The 18422-nt window shown below is 40.5% G+C and overlaps 1 protein-coding gene across 5 annotated transcripts; it reads right to left on the minus strand.

The window, feature by feature from the left end:
- Positions 1-128: 128 nt before the first annotated feature.
- On the minus strand, positions 129-18202 carry dazap1 (DAZ associated protein 1). 5 transcript variants are annotated; one of them, XM_085248044.1, is made up of 14 exons: positions 17947-18202; positions 16786-16826; positions 14947-15113; positions 14478-14543; positions 13234-13338; positions 12954-13002; positions 9147-9229; positions 6188-6335; positions 5967-5999; positions 5283-5432; positions 4636-4800; positions 2450-2542; positions 1950-1997; positions 129-1020 (listed from the first exon to the last, which is right to left on the minus strand). In XM_085248044.1, exons 1-14 carry the CDS (start codon positions 17976-17978, stop codon positions 848-850), a joined length of 1353 nt encoding a protein of 450 aa, XP_085104170.1. In that variant the 5' UTR covers positions 17979-18202; the 3' UTR covers positions 129-847. The 5 variants fall into 5 exon arrangements, with proteins under 5 accessions (XP_085104170.1, XP_085104168.1, XP_085104173.1 ...); XM_085248042.1 differs by having other exon boundaries at positions 13234-13341; positions 17947-18178; XM_085248047.1 differs by lacking the exon at positions 17947-18202 and adding an exon at positions 17275-17357 and having other exon boundaries at positions 13234-13341.
- Between the last annotated feature and the right edge of the window lie 220 nt (positions 18203-18422).

An 18422-nucleotide genomic window follows, 5' to 3' on the forward strand; every position in this document is an offset into this window, starting at 1 on the left:
CAGTCCTTTTTCAATTGTTTTACCCCCCCCACCACCTCCTCCTCCTTTAAAAAAAAAAAAAAAAAAAAAAAAAAAAAAAAAACACAAAACAAAACACCAGATAGAAACACAACTGAGATCAGCGAGAATGATTTTATCCTTAAAACGTTTATTTTTGTAATAATTTTTCATCTTTACTTTTTGCATAAGTGCAAAAATGCACCCAAAACAGCCACCTGAGGGAAGTCTACATCTTTAAATAAAAAAACAAGCAAAGTGTACATTTATAGTACAAAATTTTTTTTCCTTTTTAAAAAATTGCACAGTTTGTGTATAATATATATATTCATAATCTCCATTTTAAACAAACTTTAAAGGCTCAGAAAGTAAACAAAATTCACCAAATGAAAAATAAAAACATTTTCCCTATAATTTAAAGCTGAGGAAACTTGAGACCCTGTTTTCATTTGTGTCCACCATAAATATACATATTCATAGGCAAGTCTCTTTACATATAGTCTCTGTGCTAGTGTTTGACCAGACAAAATTATTGCAAAGTAGTTTATTTCTACTATAAAACATGGGTTGGGGGTGGGGAATAAAAGCTTCTTTCTGCTGAATGTTTTTTTTAATTTATGCAAAACGAAAAAATAAAATAAAATAATTTTAAAAAAAGACAAAAAATACCCTTTTAAATTTACTGGAATTCCTGTTTCACAAACTGTGTGCATTCAACATTCCTAAAGAACATCCAGAACTCCAGTTTTGCATTTTAGCAAGAACACAGATTTCCCTGACTTCTTATTTTTTGTTTATTTTTGAACTTTACACAGCGGTCCTGCCTGGGAAGGGGTGATGGTGGTGGTGGTCAGCGTCGATACGGGTGGAAGCCCTGTACGTTGTGGTTCTGCCCTCTGCCGAATGCGCTGGCGGCAGGCTGGGGAGCAGCGGTGGGCTGTGCTGTCGGTGCACCATACGAGGCTGTCGGCTGGCTGGGGTCTGCGAAGCTGTGGCCGAAGGCTGTCAGGTCCTGACCGTACCCTGAGGTGAACAACACACAGGACAGGTGCAGACAGGACAGAGGGGGTGACGTTAATGTCAGGTTCACCGGATGGTGTTTCGATAGAAGGCTAATGCCTTAAATCCTTTTACTGAATAAATTTAATGTAAAATATTCACAGTTTGTACTTTAAGGAAAAATCTAACACCAACTGCTTCTTATTGTACTCACACTGCTCCCATATTCCAAATATTACAGGACACACTGCTGTGCGTGTTGCTTGGTGCAGGTGCTACATTTGCAGCTTTGAAGCAGTTTTGTGCAGCTCTAACCAAGCAACAACAGGGGTTTAGAAACAGAGTAAGCACTGCTTGACAGTAAATTTAAGTTTTCTCAGTGTTTCATGGTGGATTTTTCCAACTAGTTGTGTAATCCTTCAATGAGCCTTTTTATGTCAAAACCTGTGTGCGTTCAAACAAACAGTAAAAGGAAAATTTCAGTTGAATTTAAGGGACATTTTTAAATGGCTTCATTGAGGAAAACATTGTTTGAGACACTTAGGATGTTCTCCTACACACACACTCTCGCGTACGCACACGCACGCGGTGGCACCATCTCCCTGCAAACACACGAGGGAACCACAGTGACTCCCAGGGAAGGAAACCAATCTTATCAAAAAACAGAAGCACTGCTCACACTGCTGAAACCTGCTCATGGCGACTGATTATTTTCCAACCCTGGTAAAAGCCAGTCAACAAAAGAGTGAAGGTATCAATGTGTCACCAAAAAAAAACAAACAAACAGAAAACAAAGCATTTCAGAGATAGTTCTGAATAACTGAATTGAAAAGAGAGAAAGAAAATGGTGAAAATTGGAAAATACAACAAAATTTCATAGGAAAAGAACTAAAACGAGGAGTGATCCCAACAGGACCGTGAGACAGAACAATCTGAGAGAAATTGAAATTTACTGGTTTCGTGGCCTTCTTTAAATCTTCTTTCCTTTCTCACCCCTTTAGCTAAAATGTGGAGACAGTACATGGGGAAAAGAAACAATGGTTGAATGGACTGCTGATGCATAGAGATAACTGAACCATGAACACATTTTCTGACAATTAGATCATCCTTTAACAACCAGCAAAGCAATGCAGACTGAGAAAGTGAACAAAAAAGGAGGATGTGGTCAGTCTTGGTATAGTAAAGCTACAGCTGCTGAGGGAAACGGCAGGCCTACGGCTAAGCTTGCCAAATTTAAATTTCTTTCAAATCCACTCAGCTTTGGGGCTTGCAATAGCTTGATTTTACTATACAAGAATACAAATAGTAATTTGTATGTACATGCAAAATGTACATGCAAAATACTCAACACAGAGCAAAAGAAAAGAGGCACAGAACCAAGTTGCAGCTCTAAATACTGTATTACTGAACAAATGCTGCTTTTGTGGTTGGAGAAGACGATGCTGGCACCTACCTGAACTATATCCTCCCTGCTCATCCTGACCATAACTGTGAGAAGGACGCGTTGGTCCGTAGGCAGAGGGGTCCTGAGGGTAGTTACCCAAGCCTATCAGGGAGATGAGGAGACCAGGTTGACTGAACCCACATACGGCTGGCCGACTACTTTACATAGTTCCCCCTCTTACTGAGCTAACAGAGCTGTACATTTATACTTATTTAATGGGTCTGCACTATGCTCCGCGATGCATTTCTTTTCAGCTTCGCCTACAAGTCAAAACACATGTGTGAGCTAGCTGCTAGCACACCTGACTTTATCATGCCAGCCTGGTCTCGCAAAATTTTGTGAAATGTGCATTGTTCTAAAAAAAACAACAACAAAAAAACCCACCAAAACAAGTAAGAAGCCTGAAAATACGGGTAGGAAGCAGCTAGAAACAAGAAAGAGAACCATTGGTCTACCATGATACACATTTCTAGGCTTGTTTCCCATCTTTCAACACGCCACTTGGAGTCTTTGTGTCACTGCTGTGTGCACTTTTCATCTCTTTGTTTGGTTACTTGAATAACCCCAGTTCTCTTAGAAATCGAATGCACCTTGGCAGTGCACTCAAGGGCATTTCGACAACTGCTGCTTTTAAGACAAGCATCACTTTAATAAAAGCCAAACTAACCATTTGCTAGTTTTACACACAAACTTATCCAGTATCTAAATCTTGCGTCACTTTTGAGCTCCGTGTTTTATGCTCATTTCACAAAACCTTCGCAAGGCTCTGCTGTTTCTACCAACTGATAAGCAGACAAAGTGCCTGAACAGTAAAAGCAAAAAAGCTGGATGGAGGATAAGCACAGGCACAAAACACTGAACAAGATGGGCACCTGTCATGACTGGCAGCAATCGCAGGACTGCTGTAGATGTGGGATTAAGCAGTTGGAAGCAGCTGGAAGCCAAGTCAGAATAATAATAATGATAATAAAAAAATAAAATAACACCAGTCAGCCAAGAAACTGGATGGAAGCTATGAATGAGCATCTGACTGTTATCTGCCTGTGTGGTTATGTAAGTGAATGGCTCGGTGTTGAACAAAGACAAAGACTGCTCCTTTTCCATGGATGCTGGTTAGTTTTTATCTCGGCCTTTTGTTTCACATCTGAAAACTTCCGGCCTCCATTTGTGCTCTCAGCGTGATCGCCGGTTCTCCATCGTGCATTTACAACATGTGATTCAGGCCCCTAACAGTCTTAAAATCATACAAACTACAAATCATTGTTTTCTACTAAAGTGGATTGGCGAACTGTCTCATTTTCAAGGCACTGAATGCTGACTGAAATGTGGTCCAACACGATCTAAAGGTTTTGTTAGACTGGTCGACAGCACTGTTCAAAGACCACAAAGACAGAAACCACAAAGTACAACCTACAGACACATTAGTCAAAAATGACTAATCCAGTACTCCAATATCTCTATGCATTTACAACACAGAGTGGAAAAAGGTCACATTCTGCAGACAAGCATGCAAAGCTCCAGTGCAATAACAATGATGAACATGGTGAAAAAAATCTGATAGGTGGCTTGGCAGATTGGACACGGCATATTCCAGAAACAGTGTTTCATAAGATAATATTGTCATGCTGGTGCTCTTCTATGGGAATCGTGCCAAGTCTGGGAAAAGAAGCCAGCAAAGTCATCAACATGGAAGAGGAGGAAGGGTCGAAGGGATTAACTGAAAAGCAGGAGTGCCTGAACCAAATCAAATCAAATGGTTTGCACGTTCAGGCCAAGTTTGGAATCCTTTTAAAATAAAAACAAAACAAAACAGGAAAAACAAACATCGCAAGGCAGGATGATCTAATTCAAACCTACCAAGACCTACCAATCTTTTATCAATCCAGGGCCCGCCGGAAACACTCAACTGAAATGACTGCTGAGGACTCCTGGGTATGGCGAAACTTCAGCAGTGATCTTCTTGGCAGAGCCAGAGGGGTTCATTTATGCAGAAAGCATGTATGCATGTGTAGCCGTTCAAGCTAAATGGTACCATCAGCAAGCTCCTGCTCGTCTAAGGGGAATACTCATGAACCTAAAAAGGCTGTAGCTGCACCCAGTAAAATAACCAGGGAGACGGGCAGGACCGAGAGGTGAAGAAAAATCAACTGGGAGAGAAAAGAGGCGGCATTCTTTATGCACAAAGCCCGTCTTACCATACTGGCTATAAGTGAAGTCAGGCTGCCCGGTGGGAGCTTTGCTCAAATCCTGAGTCGGTGTGGTGGCTGGTGCAAAGCCCAGCGGTGCAGTTCCTGGAGTCGTGGGTGGAGGAGGAACCTGTGGAGCATACTGGTCTGCTTGTGGTGTGCCGAAACTGTAACCTGTTGGAAAGACATATCATGATTTGTATTTGTTTTTCACCCCAAAGAACGTTTTCTAGCGTTGCTTTAGCATTTTATACCATTTGTGTGCAAAAAAGGAGAAAAAAAGTGGATGATTTCTGACACCATTACCACCTCACAAAAAACACTTCTAGTCAAGGCACTAACTACCATTTATTCACCTAATATCACTGTCTAACAGTCTAAACCTAGACCACATAAGGGGTATAAGAACCAAAGCTCTGTGTGGCCAATACATGTCTTTCATAAATATAAACTGTGATTGTTACAAAAATGACTTAAATCATTGTTTCAAATTTTCTTCTCTTTTCTTCAGTGACGCTGCACTAAACATGTTTTTTTCAAATGCTTTAAAAATAAATAAAAGTCACCGTCTACTGGCCTCCAAACTATTAACTTATTTTTATACACAGCATTACCAATCAACAGTAGTAAAATGTGACTGAGTTAGTACGACTGACCAAACTGAGGTGCGGTGCTGTAGCCCTGCTGAGGGTAGCCCTGAGGTGCAGCAAAGCCACCTGCCGGGGTCGTGACCAGGAATGCGTTGAAAGGCGACGGAGGCTGGGCGGGGGTTCCCCGGCCTGTTGGCAACGGAGGTCCATACCCGCCTACCCCAACACAGAATAACAAAGACTAATGAGACTTGAGCACAGTTGACAATAATAGGATACATATGAACTGCATCAAACAGATTCTCTGATTAAAAGTGTGCACAGAGAAGTTGTTTAAAGACTGAAGCAGACGACTATCTGAAACTGAAGGATCTTGCGAGCGAGCACAGAGTCGACACTGCAGCGAGCGCTGCAGGTTGACCCGGAGGTGGTGATATGAAGCCGAGCCTGACCAATAGCAGAGGGAGGCCCGGAATCCATTCAATGCTGCCATCTGTCTCGAGCAGCAAATTATCAGCAGCCTCAGCCTTAATGAATCAGTGATAACATGTACTGTTAACTGTCATCGGTCCATGGGCCACACCGTGTGCGAGCCCTGTGCTGTCACACAAGCGTTTTGAGATAAGCACATGATCACATGGCAAAAACACATGTATCTGCAGTCTAACAGTTACACAACATGCAAGAAAGCCACAAAAATAACAAAAAGAAGACAGTTTTTGTGTTGTCAAGTGGAGGACTAACACCTACCTATGGGCTGGCCGGTAGTTGACACCCACACTCCTTTAGGAAGGAGAAGGAAAAAAAAAAAAAAAGATTAGACTGAAAACATAAAATGTTCACATAACAGTTAAGTATTCAAACTGTCACACATACATACAAACCTAATGTTTAAGCAGAGGATTAAACATTGGATTTTCCTCTGAACAGTGAGCTTCTCTTGCTCTGCTCTGGGACTTGTTCCCACTCACCCTGTGGCCCATAAGGCTGTTGCCAGCCCTGAGCAGGCTGTGCTGTCCAACCATTAGCTGCACTCAAGATGCCCCTGGGCGCCCACTGGCCAGGGCCAAGCTGGCCAGGAGCTTTGCTGTCACGAGGTTCGGCCTTCTTTACTTCCACCTGGACAAAGGACAAGGAGGGCACATTTGGCAACACCAGTAAAAAGTCCATGAAGCCCCTCACCTAGACAGACCTATCCTAGCTCTGATACTTAATCTCAGCAATTTGGGCCAGTTTGAAATATTTTACTTTATGTTTATTTAATTTATGTGGGCCAGCTATATATAAATTAATATTACTGTGTAGCCAGAAGGGCTGTATGGCTATGTGTCTCAGGTACTCTGTGTTAATCGGGAATTTCACTGGCCAGGAAAAAAAAAGAAAAAAAGAAAATCAAAGAGCCAATCAATGATCCAAGATCTGAAAGGTACCTGAGAAACATAGATGTCTGTCTTTTTCTTTGTCATTAACTACCCTATATAAAAGATAAAGACATCTAATGGAAGGTCATGACTTACCTTTCTCCAGCTAACGCTTACAGAGAATTTCATTTGTATTTTGTTTTGGTATAAGTTTTAAGGGGGAATGGATGTAGATCGGTATCTCAGCTCTAACAGAATATAAGGTAAACATGCAGAAACTACAAATGAACAGTCTTTTTTTTTTTTTTTATTCAATCTAAATCTGAATCTTCATACTGTGTCAAAAGTGAGAAAACAGTTTTCAAACTGGATCCCAACAATTGTCCATAAATTTGACAAGTTGTTTCTTCATTTTTGATAAAGACGATGTTAATTAAATGCCACATTTGATTTAATTTTAATTATATATAAATATATATATAAAAAAATTGGGTGACCTTGAGTCAAGTATGAATGTGTTGACCCAATAACAAAACTTCGCTGTCTATAACTAGGCAAAGCTGCCAGCACTTAACCAGAGCAAAGAAACAGGCTGAGACTAAGGGGGAGCCAACCATAAATAGACTGAGAGGTTGAGTTATTGGGGTCACCTTGCGGGAGGAAAACGAATTGCAAATTCCTCCCTGCTTTAAGGTGTTACCACCTTCCCCAGCCTCCCCTCTTCCTTCTCTGTCGACCTAATTACATGCACATGTTTCCGGGAGTGGCCTCGCCGCCGGTTACCTGAGCACTTTCTCCCTTGGGCATCTCAGCTACGAGTGATGGATACCGTGACTTCTGTACAGTCCCCAACAGCAGAATTGGGATTTGTTCCACAGTTTGATGTGCTCCAATTTCTAATTTTGTAACTCATATCTCCCAGCCTCCCTCAAGTCCCAGCGTAAGGTAATGTCAAGTCAAGAACAATGGATTAAGTTGAGCCCCCAATCCTACAAGAAATGAGGGCAAAGTCAAGGGGAGCGGGTACCAGCAGAGAGTATACAGGTCGGGCTGGCAAAATTGGATTCAGCTCATCTTTTTCATGTAATAATCAGTGACATCTGAATGAAAATCTGTTGCCGTTCTAAATTGGCAAATAATAAAATCCATTTCAGGGAAGCTTTCAAATTTCCTGGCCTTAGGTATTTTCTGGAGAAAATTAACTGGTAGTTAATAATATCATTTAATTTGTGGTTTGGACTGAGGACTCCAGTTGAGGTCTTTATTGAATGTCACATCCAATTCAGAGTGGCGATCGGTTCGTTTTACAGCCATCTTGTCACTGTTCGTTCTCCCTCGAGTACTTATTCCAAGTCAAGTTTGACAGAGAAAAACATCTAAGAAGGGAGACACAGAGAGGTGTGTCTCTCCAAAATCATTTTAACATACGTTACGAAAGATCTTCAACGTGTCAGCTACTATGGACTGACCTTGAAACACTAAAACCACATGTGCAGTAACAGGATATGCATAAGTGGATGTAACTGTACTGCGATCATTTTCTCATGCCCACAACTCATTACTATTTGCATGGAGGGCAAGGAGGAGGCTGTCTTCATTTACTGCCTCTCCGGGGTGGTTTTCCTAGGGAGCGGATAAAGTCCCATTTTAACCCAAGTCAATGTCTTTTTGTTTGGTTGTAACTCAGGTGAGGTGTCAGCTGGATTGTCCGTACAATGGTACAATCAGAGGTGTGGCAGTGGGTTAAGAGCTGTGCTTAAATATTACAACACAGTAGACTTACTGTTACTTTACCGGACGGACGGCCTACCTGACACTATCTGAACTGACTCTGTACACTAAACCTCATCCATCTGCTTCACGCACCGAGTTAAAGCAAACACTGTGAAGTGGCAGACTCTCATTTGGTAGATTTAAAGAATTGACAGACACAGTATGGAGATTCTTCAACTGAGGTCACTGAGTTGAGCTTTTCTTTAACTTTTCAAAAAGAAAAACAAAGAAAATAAAACATGTTGACGTGTAAGTGACCTGCCAACAAAACATTAGAAAAGAAAACAACAAAGAAAAAAAGAAACAAAGAAACAAAAATAGAAGTGACTCGACCAATCCTTTAGGTGAGTTAAAATCTCAAGAAGACTGCTGGATTTAAAGCCTTGCATTTCATTCATTTGGTTTCCATTTTAGCACATCAAGAGCCAGAAAATTACTGTAATTGAAATTCGTAGAATACAATTTAACTTGTTTAGACATCCTAAAGGAGTGGTCAGTTTAAACAAAGCCTTGGGCGACAATTTAAACTGTAATAGCAGCAAGAGAAGGATGAGGGCTTTTAGAAACTATGAAAGCATAAGTGGGAGATAGGCATGTAATGTGATGAAAAAAATATTACGTACATCAATTTAAGATATTAGACACTTAATTTTGAGCCGTATGATGCTGCGTTCACAAATAGGAAGCCACTAGAAAATTAGCTCTGAGCAATAAAGCAGCATCACAGTACAGTTCCTGCTCTGTCGCCCAAGCCTCAGTTTGATCTTAAGGGTAAAATAAAACTACAACTACACACTTTTTTGCCCATGATGTCGTGAAAATGCATGTTGACAGCCTGGTCCACTGATTGTTCGGCCTCGAAAGTAATAAATCCAAAACCTAGCCAACGACCAAGAGTGAATCAAGGTAGCAGGGGGGTTGTGACAACACAAGATGAAGAACAGTATTGGGCTTCAGCAGAGTGAGGATCCGTCAAGACTGAGCAAGAGGCTCCTGGGGTTCGGATGACGTCGCAGACAATACAAATCCAAGACTAACGCCTGGGGAATTAAAGGAAACTTTACTGTGCAGAGAAACTTTTGGTGAAGATTAATAATGGAGTGCTTAAATGTTAAACATGAAGGGTGACAGGTTTGATTTAAAGTGAAATGTCACATAAAAAGGTCAAACGTGTAGCTGATGAATTCCAATTGAGCCAATATTACAATTAATTACTTCATGCTGTTTCATCCAAACCCCACCTTGATCTGTCCCGTGGTATATTGCTGTGGAGCACACACTCGCAACAGCCATTGTTAATGCATCACAAAAAATATGGAGAAACACAAACTGTAGAATGCCTAAAGCTTTCTCCAAGCTTTCCCAAATTCAGTATTTTACTTTTGAGTCAGCCAGGATAAGCCTAAAATGGACAATTAAAATATTGCTCACAACGGTAACACAAAGATATAGGCCACAACTGATCGTCCGCACTGATGAGCAGGGTGTGTTTTGTTTCATCAAGGGAATACACAAAGTGCATCAACAAGTTCGACAACTTTTTGACCACGCCGGCTGTTCGGGAAATTATTTCATCTGATGATCTGAGGCAAAACCCTGCAGAGCCAACAAGCTGCTGCGTGCTGCAGTGATCTACTTTCAATCTGATTAACTTTCCGCTGTGGCAGAATTGGGTTGGGTGCGCATCTCTACTTGGGGACCTAACCTGAATCCAATTAAATGTCCTACAAGACAACTGAGATTTTCAGAGACCTCTAGTACCCTGCCAAACATTCCCAAGACTCGTGATCTACTGCTATTATTAACATCTGTCGATGACCCGTTCCCCAACCTAAATGTAAAACCAAGTTGGCCCATTAAAGATTTTGACATATGGTGTCATTGGTAAGGATTTTACCCAGCCTAAAATATCAGCTAACAAACTACAGACCATCTGGATGGAGAACTAGAACATAATTTGACATTTTCAAATTATTGGCTTACTAATTACCAAGATTTGTTATATTCAAGTGACAGTTTAAGTATTTTTAATGCAGAAATGACACAAATTTACTGAAATCAAGTATTTTTTATCAGAGTAAACTTTATATTACAAATTTGTATTATTGAAAATATTTAATGATAAATTATTACTGAAGTTGTAATTAGTTAGACTTTTTTCCCAAGGCAATATTGACCTTTTGGGGTCACAATTAAGCAAGATTGGTCCACACAGAGTCTGTGTTACATCTTATATATATATAAATCTTTACATCTAAAATTCATTATATGTAGGGAAAAAGGTTATTATTTATAATAATTATGCTGCAGCATCATGTGATCACAACCGTGAGACACTGTTGCGACAGGACTTTCCTTAAATTGCTCTTAAGCTTAATAGAGTGAAATCATCAGTCAAGTCCAGGCAAGCATAGATGCAGCTTTGTGTACACCTCATTTTTTACCAAGTTAAAAAGAAAAAAAATAAAACAAACGGATAAAATAAAATAAATTGGCTGCATTTACGTTTGGCCTGTACCTCTGTGCTACCCATCAATACACAGTAACCTAAAGGAGAAAAGACAAATCTTAAGAGACACCGTTAATCACATTCAAACCATTCACAAGAAGAAGGGGGACAGAAGAAAGAAAAAATAGAAAGGGCTTACTTACAAAAATACTTAACTTTCTACGTATGGGAAAACACATACTATGCCATTTAAGATACAAGTATCAGTTACTTCTAAATAAAGGTAAAGAAAACTTATTCCAATGATCAGCATCTAACGGTTTTAGTAAAAGAAGGTTTACACTATTAAAGATTATGTAATGGTTGTTACTTGTGCAATAGATCATGTTAAAATCCAATGGCAAACTATTCTGGGTTTTTCCCCAACAGAGAGTGAACAGAGAGTGGGTTCTGAAGGGAGAGGCGGGGTGCGTGTTGTGGATCAGTGACCGCTTCATCGTTTCTATGTAGGACAAATGCAGATGAAGCAGCTGTGACTGTAACTCGGTGGGCAGGGCCTGACACCATCGCGTCCGGTGGCACGGGTCTGATTCCCAGCGAGGCCATCCGTGCTAAAAGTGTCGACACATGTCACACACTCATGATACATTTATGACTTAAGTGGGTAAACATAAAAGGTCCTTTCTGAAGTTCAAAATTAGGTCTCTGAAAGTTTTGAGGAGTCCAAGGGAAATAAAAGGGTTTAAAATGATTCCATTGTTCTCCAGACAACAGGCTGCAACCAGCCTCTTTGAAGGACAAACCCCCCCTTCACACGCTCAAAGTGTTCTCAATACGCCAGTTGCACAGTGTGATTAAGTACTGTGTTTTTTTGAGCACCTATTTTTCCTGCAAAATGTCTCTTTTTCAGTTAGTTAGTCTTAGCTTGTTTCCGAGATCATTTTTAATAACTAGTGGAAACAGTTTTAGTAAATAAAAAAGATAAAATAAGTCATTTTACTTCATGGTGATTAATTGTGGTTTTCAAGACAAATTTGCATCCTTAGTATGCGTTGTTTTCTTCTTCTTTTTTTAAGAATATGTTTTTATACCTTTTATTTCAGCTATTTGTAAAGAAAATGACAAAATGCACTAGGAATGGAATATTTTGACTAAGCTGTATTAAAACTGCACAACATATTTTTTCAATGTCATTTTGAAGGCCAAATAATGCTGGGGAGGTTAACTGGTAATTAAATATCACGTTACATTTGATTGGTTATGGACAGCGACAGCCACAAAACAAACAAAACGTTTGATACGTAAAAATCTAGTGTCAATATTTGTTTTAAGGTGTATTTGTTTTTCTTTTTTAAAAACTGAAATATTCAGCAGTTCTTAAGTGTCTTTAGTCCTCCTAGTTACACTCACTATGAAGAGATCTCTGCTTAAGCGGTTCCAGTTTAAAGGTCACTGCAGTGTCCGATTTTGAAAGATACCAACTTTGTTTGACTTTTTTAGACTCAAGTTAGCTCCAAATAAATAAGGACTGTGGACTTTGCTTCCATCTCTCACACTGAAAGTGAAGTGAATACGAGCAAGAGGAAAAATTACACCAAAAAGTAGTTTCCTAATTTTACTTCTTCATTTTACCCAACTATTGTTTACATACTTGAAAAAGTGAAGCCATCACTTACACTAAATGCTAATGAACTAGTTACGCTCATGATAGCCAGTTAATTTGCTCTTATGACACCAGTTTGCTAGACAACCTATGCAAAATTCACATATTCCCACTGTGATAATGTACAACACAGGTTGAGCTAAAGTTTTGCGTTATTATGTTATAAAAATACATATACGAATGCACAATTATTGCCTTCATTTATCTTGAGGAATTTAATGCAGCCTCAGCGGGCAGTGTTTTTTTCCACAGCAATAATAAAAACTGGTTGATATTGACTGTAGTAACCTAGTATGGGTTCCAGTTAATGCTTGTATTTACCATGAACAAAATTCCCGTTCCAGTGCATTAACTAAACGAGATCGCTGGGGCTGAATGGGATTTTTTTTTTTTTTTTTTTTGGGGGGGGGGGGGGGGGCAGAATAGTTTGTCATTAGATTTAATATGGTAAGGTATGGAGAGGGGAGGGAAAGGACAGGATCAGCTTTTACCTCGGGGCCTCTGCTTCTCCGCATCATAGATCATTACCACCTCTGTGACCTTGAATGGGACAAAGGGAAACAGTGGCTCAGCTTTAGAAATCTGGTAAGGGTCCGTTCTTATTCCAGTTAAATACTCTTGCTCAGTTTGGAAAAATAATGAATCGTCCTATCGCATCTCGCCCCATATATTTTTATGCTGTAGTACTGACCCTGTTCAATGTCACATCCATTCAAGCACTCTTAATGACAATAATGAACTGACTTGTATTATGCACTTGGCAATACTCACCACTCCGAATCTATTGAAATAGTCCCTGAGTTCAGGCTCGCCGCAGTTATGGGGGATTCCACCTACAAATATCTTCTTTGATTTATTGCTATCAGCTTTGCTGCCCTTCTGAAAAAAAACAGGGAGTGTATGGATTTCAATGTCTCTTACAGGATCACTCTGGGAAGGGGCCAGTTAGCCATCATCTATTCAGACAGTGCAGAAGAAATTAGGTTCTCCTCTTGCCCTGGGGTATAATTCTTAACATGTCATGTCAATGCAAAGACTAGTCTCCACAGATCAGAGAACACGGCTTCTTCCACTTATTCTCAACCACTAAGCGTTTCGCCGTTGCTGTACACTGCACATGCCGTAAGGGCTAGAGGCTGTTTACAACAATGATTTCTAACAATTACATCTTGTGTTTACTTAGTAAAACATTCAGTACCAGCTGCATGACTTAAAGCCAGTGAAAGGGGCTCCAGCAGCAGCAGCAAGCAAAGAGCCGCATTTCTAAAAGCTTCTGACATACAGTCTGCTTACAGCCAAATAAGCAACTTATGAAAACGTTATATTGACAGCAAAACTAAAGTCCCCGCTGCCCAAAGGGACAAAATGGCTATAATAGGTCTGCAGGGGTTTGATAAGCATCGTTGATCGACCCACAAATTATCCGAGCAAGAGCGGAGATTTCTGCCTTTCAGAAAATTTGTTGCTGAGAGCGATGCACCACATTAGCCAACTCATGTTCAAACCCTCCTTAATAATACCTCGATGTGTGAGGGCAATTACAAGAACATCACATTTCAGATAAGACGGCTAGAAAAAAAAAAGTTAATGCAATCATGCAGCTGTATTTTAATTTAGTGTCGTTATACAGGAACATTTTAAAATGTCACAATTCTATACTTCAATTTCAAATAAGTGGAAGCTGTACCAGAGAGTGGCTGATATTGCTGCAGTCCCTGCAGTAAGAGATCGAAGCTGACAGAAGTCACAGATTGTTTAATGTTTCTGTGAGTTATCCAGACCTCAAAGTAATAAAGGCTGTGTTTTTGTCACGATGGGGGGAAAAAAGAAAATTATTATACTTTAAAGAAAAAAAATATATAATTTACACTTAAAAGCTCAAGGTCGCCTCATTAAAACAAGCTATAGCCTAACCTCCAGAAGAGGAGGGGACGGAGAGGCTGGGGTCTATTCCAGGTTTATTCCAGTAGAAACAGCTAGCCTAGCATCCCCAGAAGAAATCAGATTCCTCTTACCCAGCCCTCCTTGGTTCGAGACTTTTCAGGCTGCATTCCTCTGGGAGTACATGGCTTCGGGTCAATCTAACAACAGAGAGAGTTTTCCATTAGCCTAAAATAAAGGCACCTTCAAATGTTCCTCACCCCCCGCACTGTTTCTATCAGCACAGCAAACCAAGAAAAATCTCACGTGAATGAAACTGATTTGATGCACGTGGGAGAAACCCATCCCTATTTCAATTTCACTCATTTAAACAGGTAAATCTTGTCGGGCAAACTAATGTCAGTCTTTCCAAAGTGCATCATCTGTACTAATGGTTCCAGGCATGTATGGCCTAAAGAAAACCTGTCCTCTCCCTTAAATAACTTCTAACTGGTGGATGATGAAATACAATATGAAGGTTTTTTCTCAGTTTTCTCACAGAAAGCGCCGGCAGATTACTGCGTTTGATTCAACCATCTGCTCTTCTGTTGTTAAAATACTTACATTTCTTCCATCGAGATTATGTGGCTTTGTCTCCAGCACTGTCCGTACACAATTGGGGTCTTTGAACTTAACAAAGCCGAAGCCTCGCGACTGATTTGTAGTTTTGTCCTTCATGATGACACAATCTACTACTTCCCCATACTGTGAGAAGTAGTTTCTCAGTGTCTCTGAGAAGAGAAGAGAAGATAACAAAGCAAAAGCATTGAGCCACAGCAATTTTCCTCATGAAGAGAAGGAAGTGCAGTCATTGTTTAAATACTAGATGACTTCTTTATGCTGAAGGACACCATAAAAATATCTGTGACACTCCAACTTGGACCAAAACCTGAGAGAAAAAATTATTTTTCTGTGGATTATACTGGCAACACCAAAAGGTATTAAGGAACCTTTATTGTTATGGAAGAATATCTGGTATTGTGCTATCCATGCGAAAACATAATGTTACAGTAAGTGACACACTAAAACTCCTCAAGAGCAAATGAAGCATTGACCCACTGTCATCTTGCATTGCACTAAATATACAACCAACAAATGTAAGGCCCGCACACGCCCACGGAGGCAGGACAAGCAAGGCGTGCAAGTTTGAACAAATGAGGAGTCACATTGGAGAGCATTACCGTAATTGCTTTTTCTCATTGCTGAGAAGCCCTGAGGCATCACCGTAGAAACAAGCTCAGAGTTACGTAGCCCTGTGGTTCAGTGCTGGTAGCACAGACAAGCACCCGTGCAATGTTACACAATGGCCAATCTAGCATGAGACAGTGCAGGGCTTTCAACAAGCAAGACAATCTCCGGCTCGGACTGAATGAGAGGACAGTGTAAACACACACCCAACAGAGACGTTCATATATATATATACACACGTGGATATATCAGTTATATTGCGATGTGAAAAGCACATCAAAAGTCACTACAGCATATCAAAAAATTCAATAATACCGAGAGACACTTGCTACAAGCAAACCATCAGGGACACTTACACTATCTGCTTGGAAATATGAAAATTAAAGGCTCATAAATGACAGTTTGAATGAAATCATAGTAAAGCGTGAGGCGTTACTATGCCTACTTTTTATATTCCTGTTCTTTATAACAGACAAAGCACATTAATGACCACGGAGATTTCAATGACATGATTTAATATCTAATAAATGCTGCTACTAACTATACGTTCCTAGTATGCTGTCAAGTCTATGCATATTACAAAGTCACTACACCAATAATATCATGCAAAACTTGTTATTATCTGTAATTACGGTTACTGTGAGTGTTACATAGTCTGCTTCTAGATACTCAAGGCTAAGGACTAATTAAAATGATACACATGCTTTGGTACACAACAAAACAGTGCTCATAATAACAAACAGGAATGAGCAATTCCACCTTGGCAGGTTATGTTTTACAAAACCTCGCTTTCAGGTGCTCATTAGATAAAAATTACATGATATTGAGTTTTGAAGGGTTTGACATTAAAGGGTCAAAAATGTGTAATTAATATTAACTACATGCTCTTAGCAATCATAAGGATAAATTTACTGAAACCTCAAGAGAAACTACTTCTCTACAGGTCTTCACATGACTCAGTGACAGGTTATCAATTAAATGCAAGCCCCATTAGTCACTGTCAGTATATCATCATAATACTGATATTAAAGCAAGATTTTATTTCATTATTATCTCTGGAAATCATCTCTGTATTGCTACTGACTTGACCTGACCTGATCTATATGCTACATTCACAACTAATTTCTGATATACAACCAGGCAGCGTGAACAGTGCAATGCAGAAAGGGTTGAATTATATAAATAAGCCTTCATGGGTGAAACCGTGTGACATACCTTGTGTGGTACTCCAGTCCAATCCACCCACAAAAAGTTTCCTGAAAGGAGATGTGACCATTAAGTGAGCACTGATCATCACTTTGAGCCAGACTAAATGATAATCTGGAAATCGTCAGGACAGAGTCACATATGAAAGGCATGATTTAAAAAAAATGAAAGCTCTCCTGCACAGGCTGAAAGCACAGCTGATTAAACAGCCAGGAACACAGCTATTACACAACATCAGGCAAGCCTGCTACGAATGCAGCATCTGGTTATATCCACAGTACAGCTACAGTTAAAATGTCCGTGTTTAGTGTGACTCATGTTGAGGTCTAGTCCTTGCAATGGATGTCACTTTGGTCTTCTAACATTCAAGGCAATGGCCTCGACAATAAAGGGCTTTTTATAAACCTCCTGCCACGTAAGTTACCCGGGACAGAGCCCTGGCGTCTAGCAGGCTAACACAAACTGAGTTCCGAAACCACGACAGCCCGTGTCTATCACCTTTCAACGCTGAGATCCGTATTTCCATCTATGAGCGGAGCAACGAGCGGTTGCTCGGCTCTCCGCATGCGGACCAGTGAACTCGGATGATGCCTGCATAACTGGAAGTTTAGCGGCAGTTCAAACGGTACTTCTGTCAAATGCGCTAGCGAGTTCGTTAATGTGTGCCTCGGATCACTGCTGAAACACACAAATGACAATTGTAACGACCGTGGGAAAAGTGAAGACTGGCTACACACGAGGATGCTCCATCCTCCAGCAGTGCCCGCTAAATGTCCTCGCACCGACGAAGTCAGGAACGGAGACTTTCGCTTCGCTGGCAAGCGTTAGCTCAACTAGCTCAGTTGCTTGGAGCTAACCGAAAACAACACAGAAATAACTAACTACAATTCCGTGTACTCGTCTGACAAGTGGTAGCACTTCACACAAACATGGTAAATTTCTCCATGAGCTGTGGCACCAAAGGCTGAGCTACTCTGAAGACTACTTTCACTTTTTTGGCCGCCTTTCCTCAGGCTAGCGACTTCGCTAAGTTACTCAGGCTAGCTTAGCCTGCTAGCTAACGTTAGCTGTCAACTGACAGCTTGACAACACAGCGCTCTAACAGAAAGTCACAAACAGATTCACGGTTCCGCATGGATGCCGTGCACGGCTCTGTTAAACCGATCTTACCCGACTTCATCTCCGACTAAGTTGTTGTTCATTTCTGAAGCTAAAGCGGGGGGACCGCGGGAGCTGTGACCGGCTTATTGCTTCAGTGCTGCCCCTCTCAGACTGAGAGCGGAGGAAGGTCACTCCGCTTTTTGGTTCAAACTGCTCTGCGCAATGACGACGCTGCGGGGGGCAGCGCTCTTTAAAGGAACATTACACCCAGCAGCACCCACTCACCCGTCAATTCTAATGAGCCCCGAGGGGGCAGCTAAACGCTTTAAACAACGATTCTTATTTCACAGTTAGTTTACTCAGCCTTAAAATGCTCTGATAAGGGCAACATTAGCAAGACACAGCACCGAATGATAATCAAACAGAAAGTCAACTTTACGATTGATACCCCATGTTTTTTCTTTTATTTATTTATTTATTTATTTATTTATTTATGCTCATTCAAATGTAAAAGCTCCACCAAAAGATCCGTATGTAATAATAAT

Source organism: Mchenga conophoros, linkage group LG15, assembly GCF_057382185.1.
Source record: "Mchenga conophoros isolate Kocher_MC1m ecotype Shallow Benthic linkage group LG15, M_conophoros_male_GT1.1, whole genome shotgun sequence".
Taxonomy (NCBI): Eukaryota; Metazoa; Chordata; class Actinopteri; order Cichliformes; family Cichlidae; genus Mchenga; species Mchenga conophoros.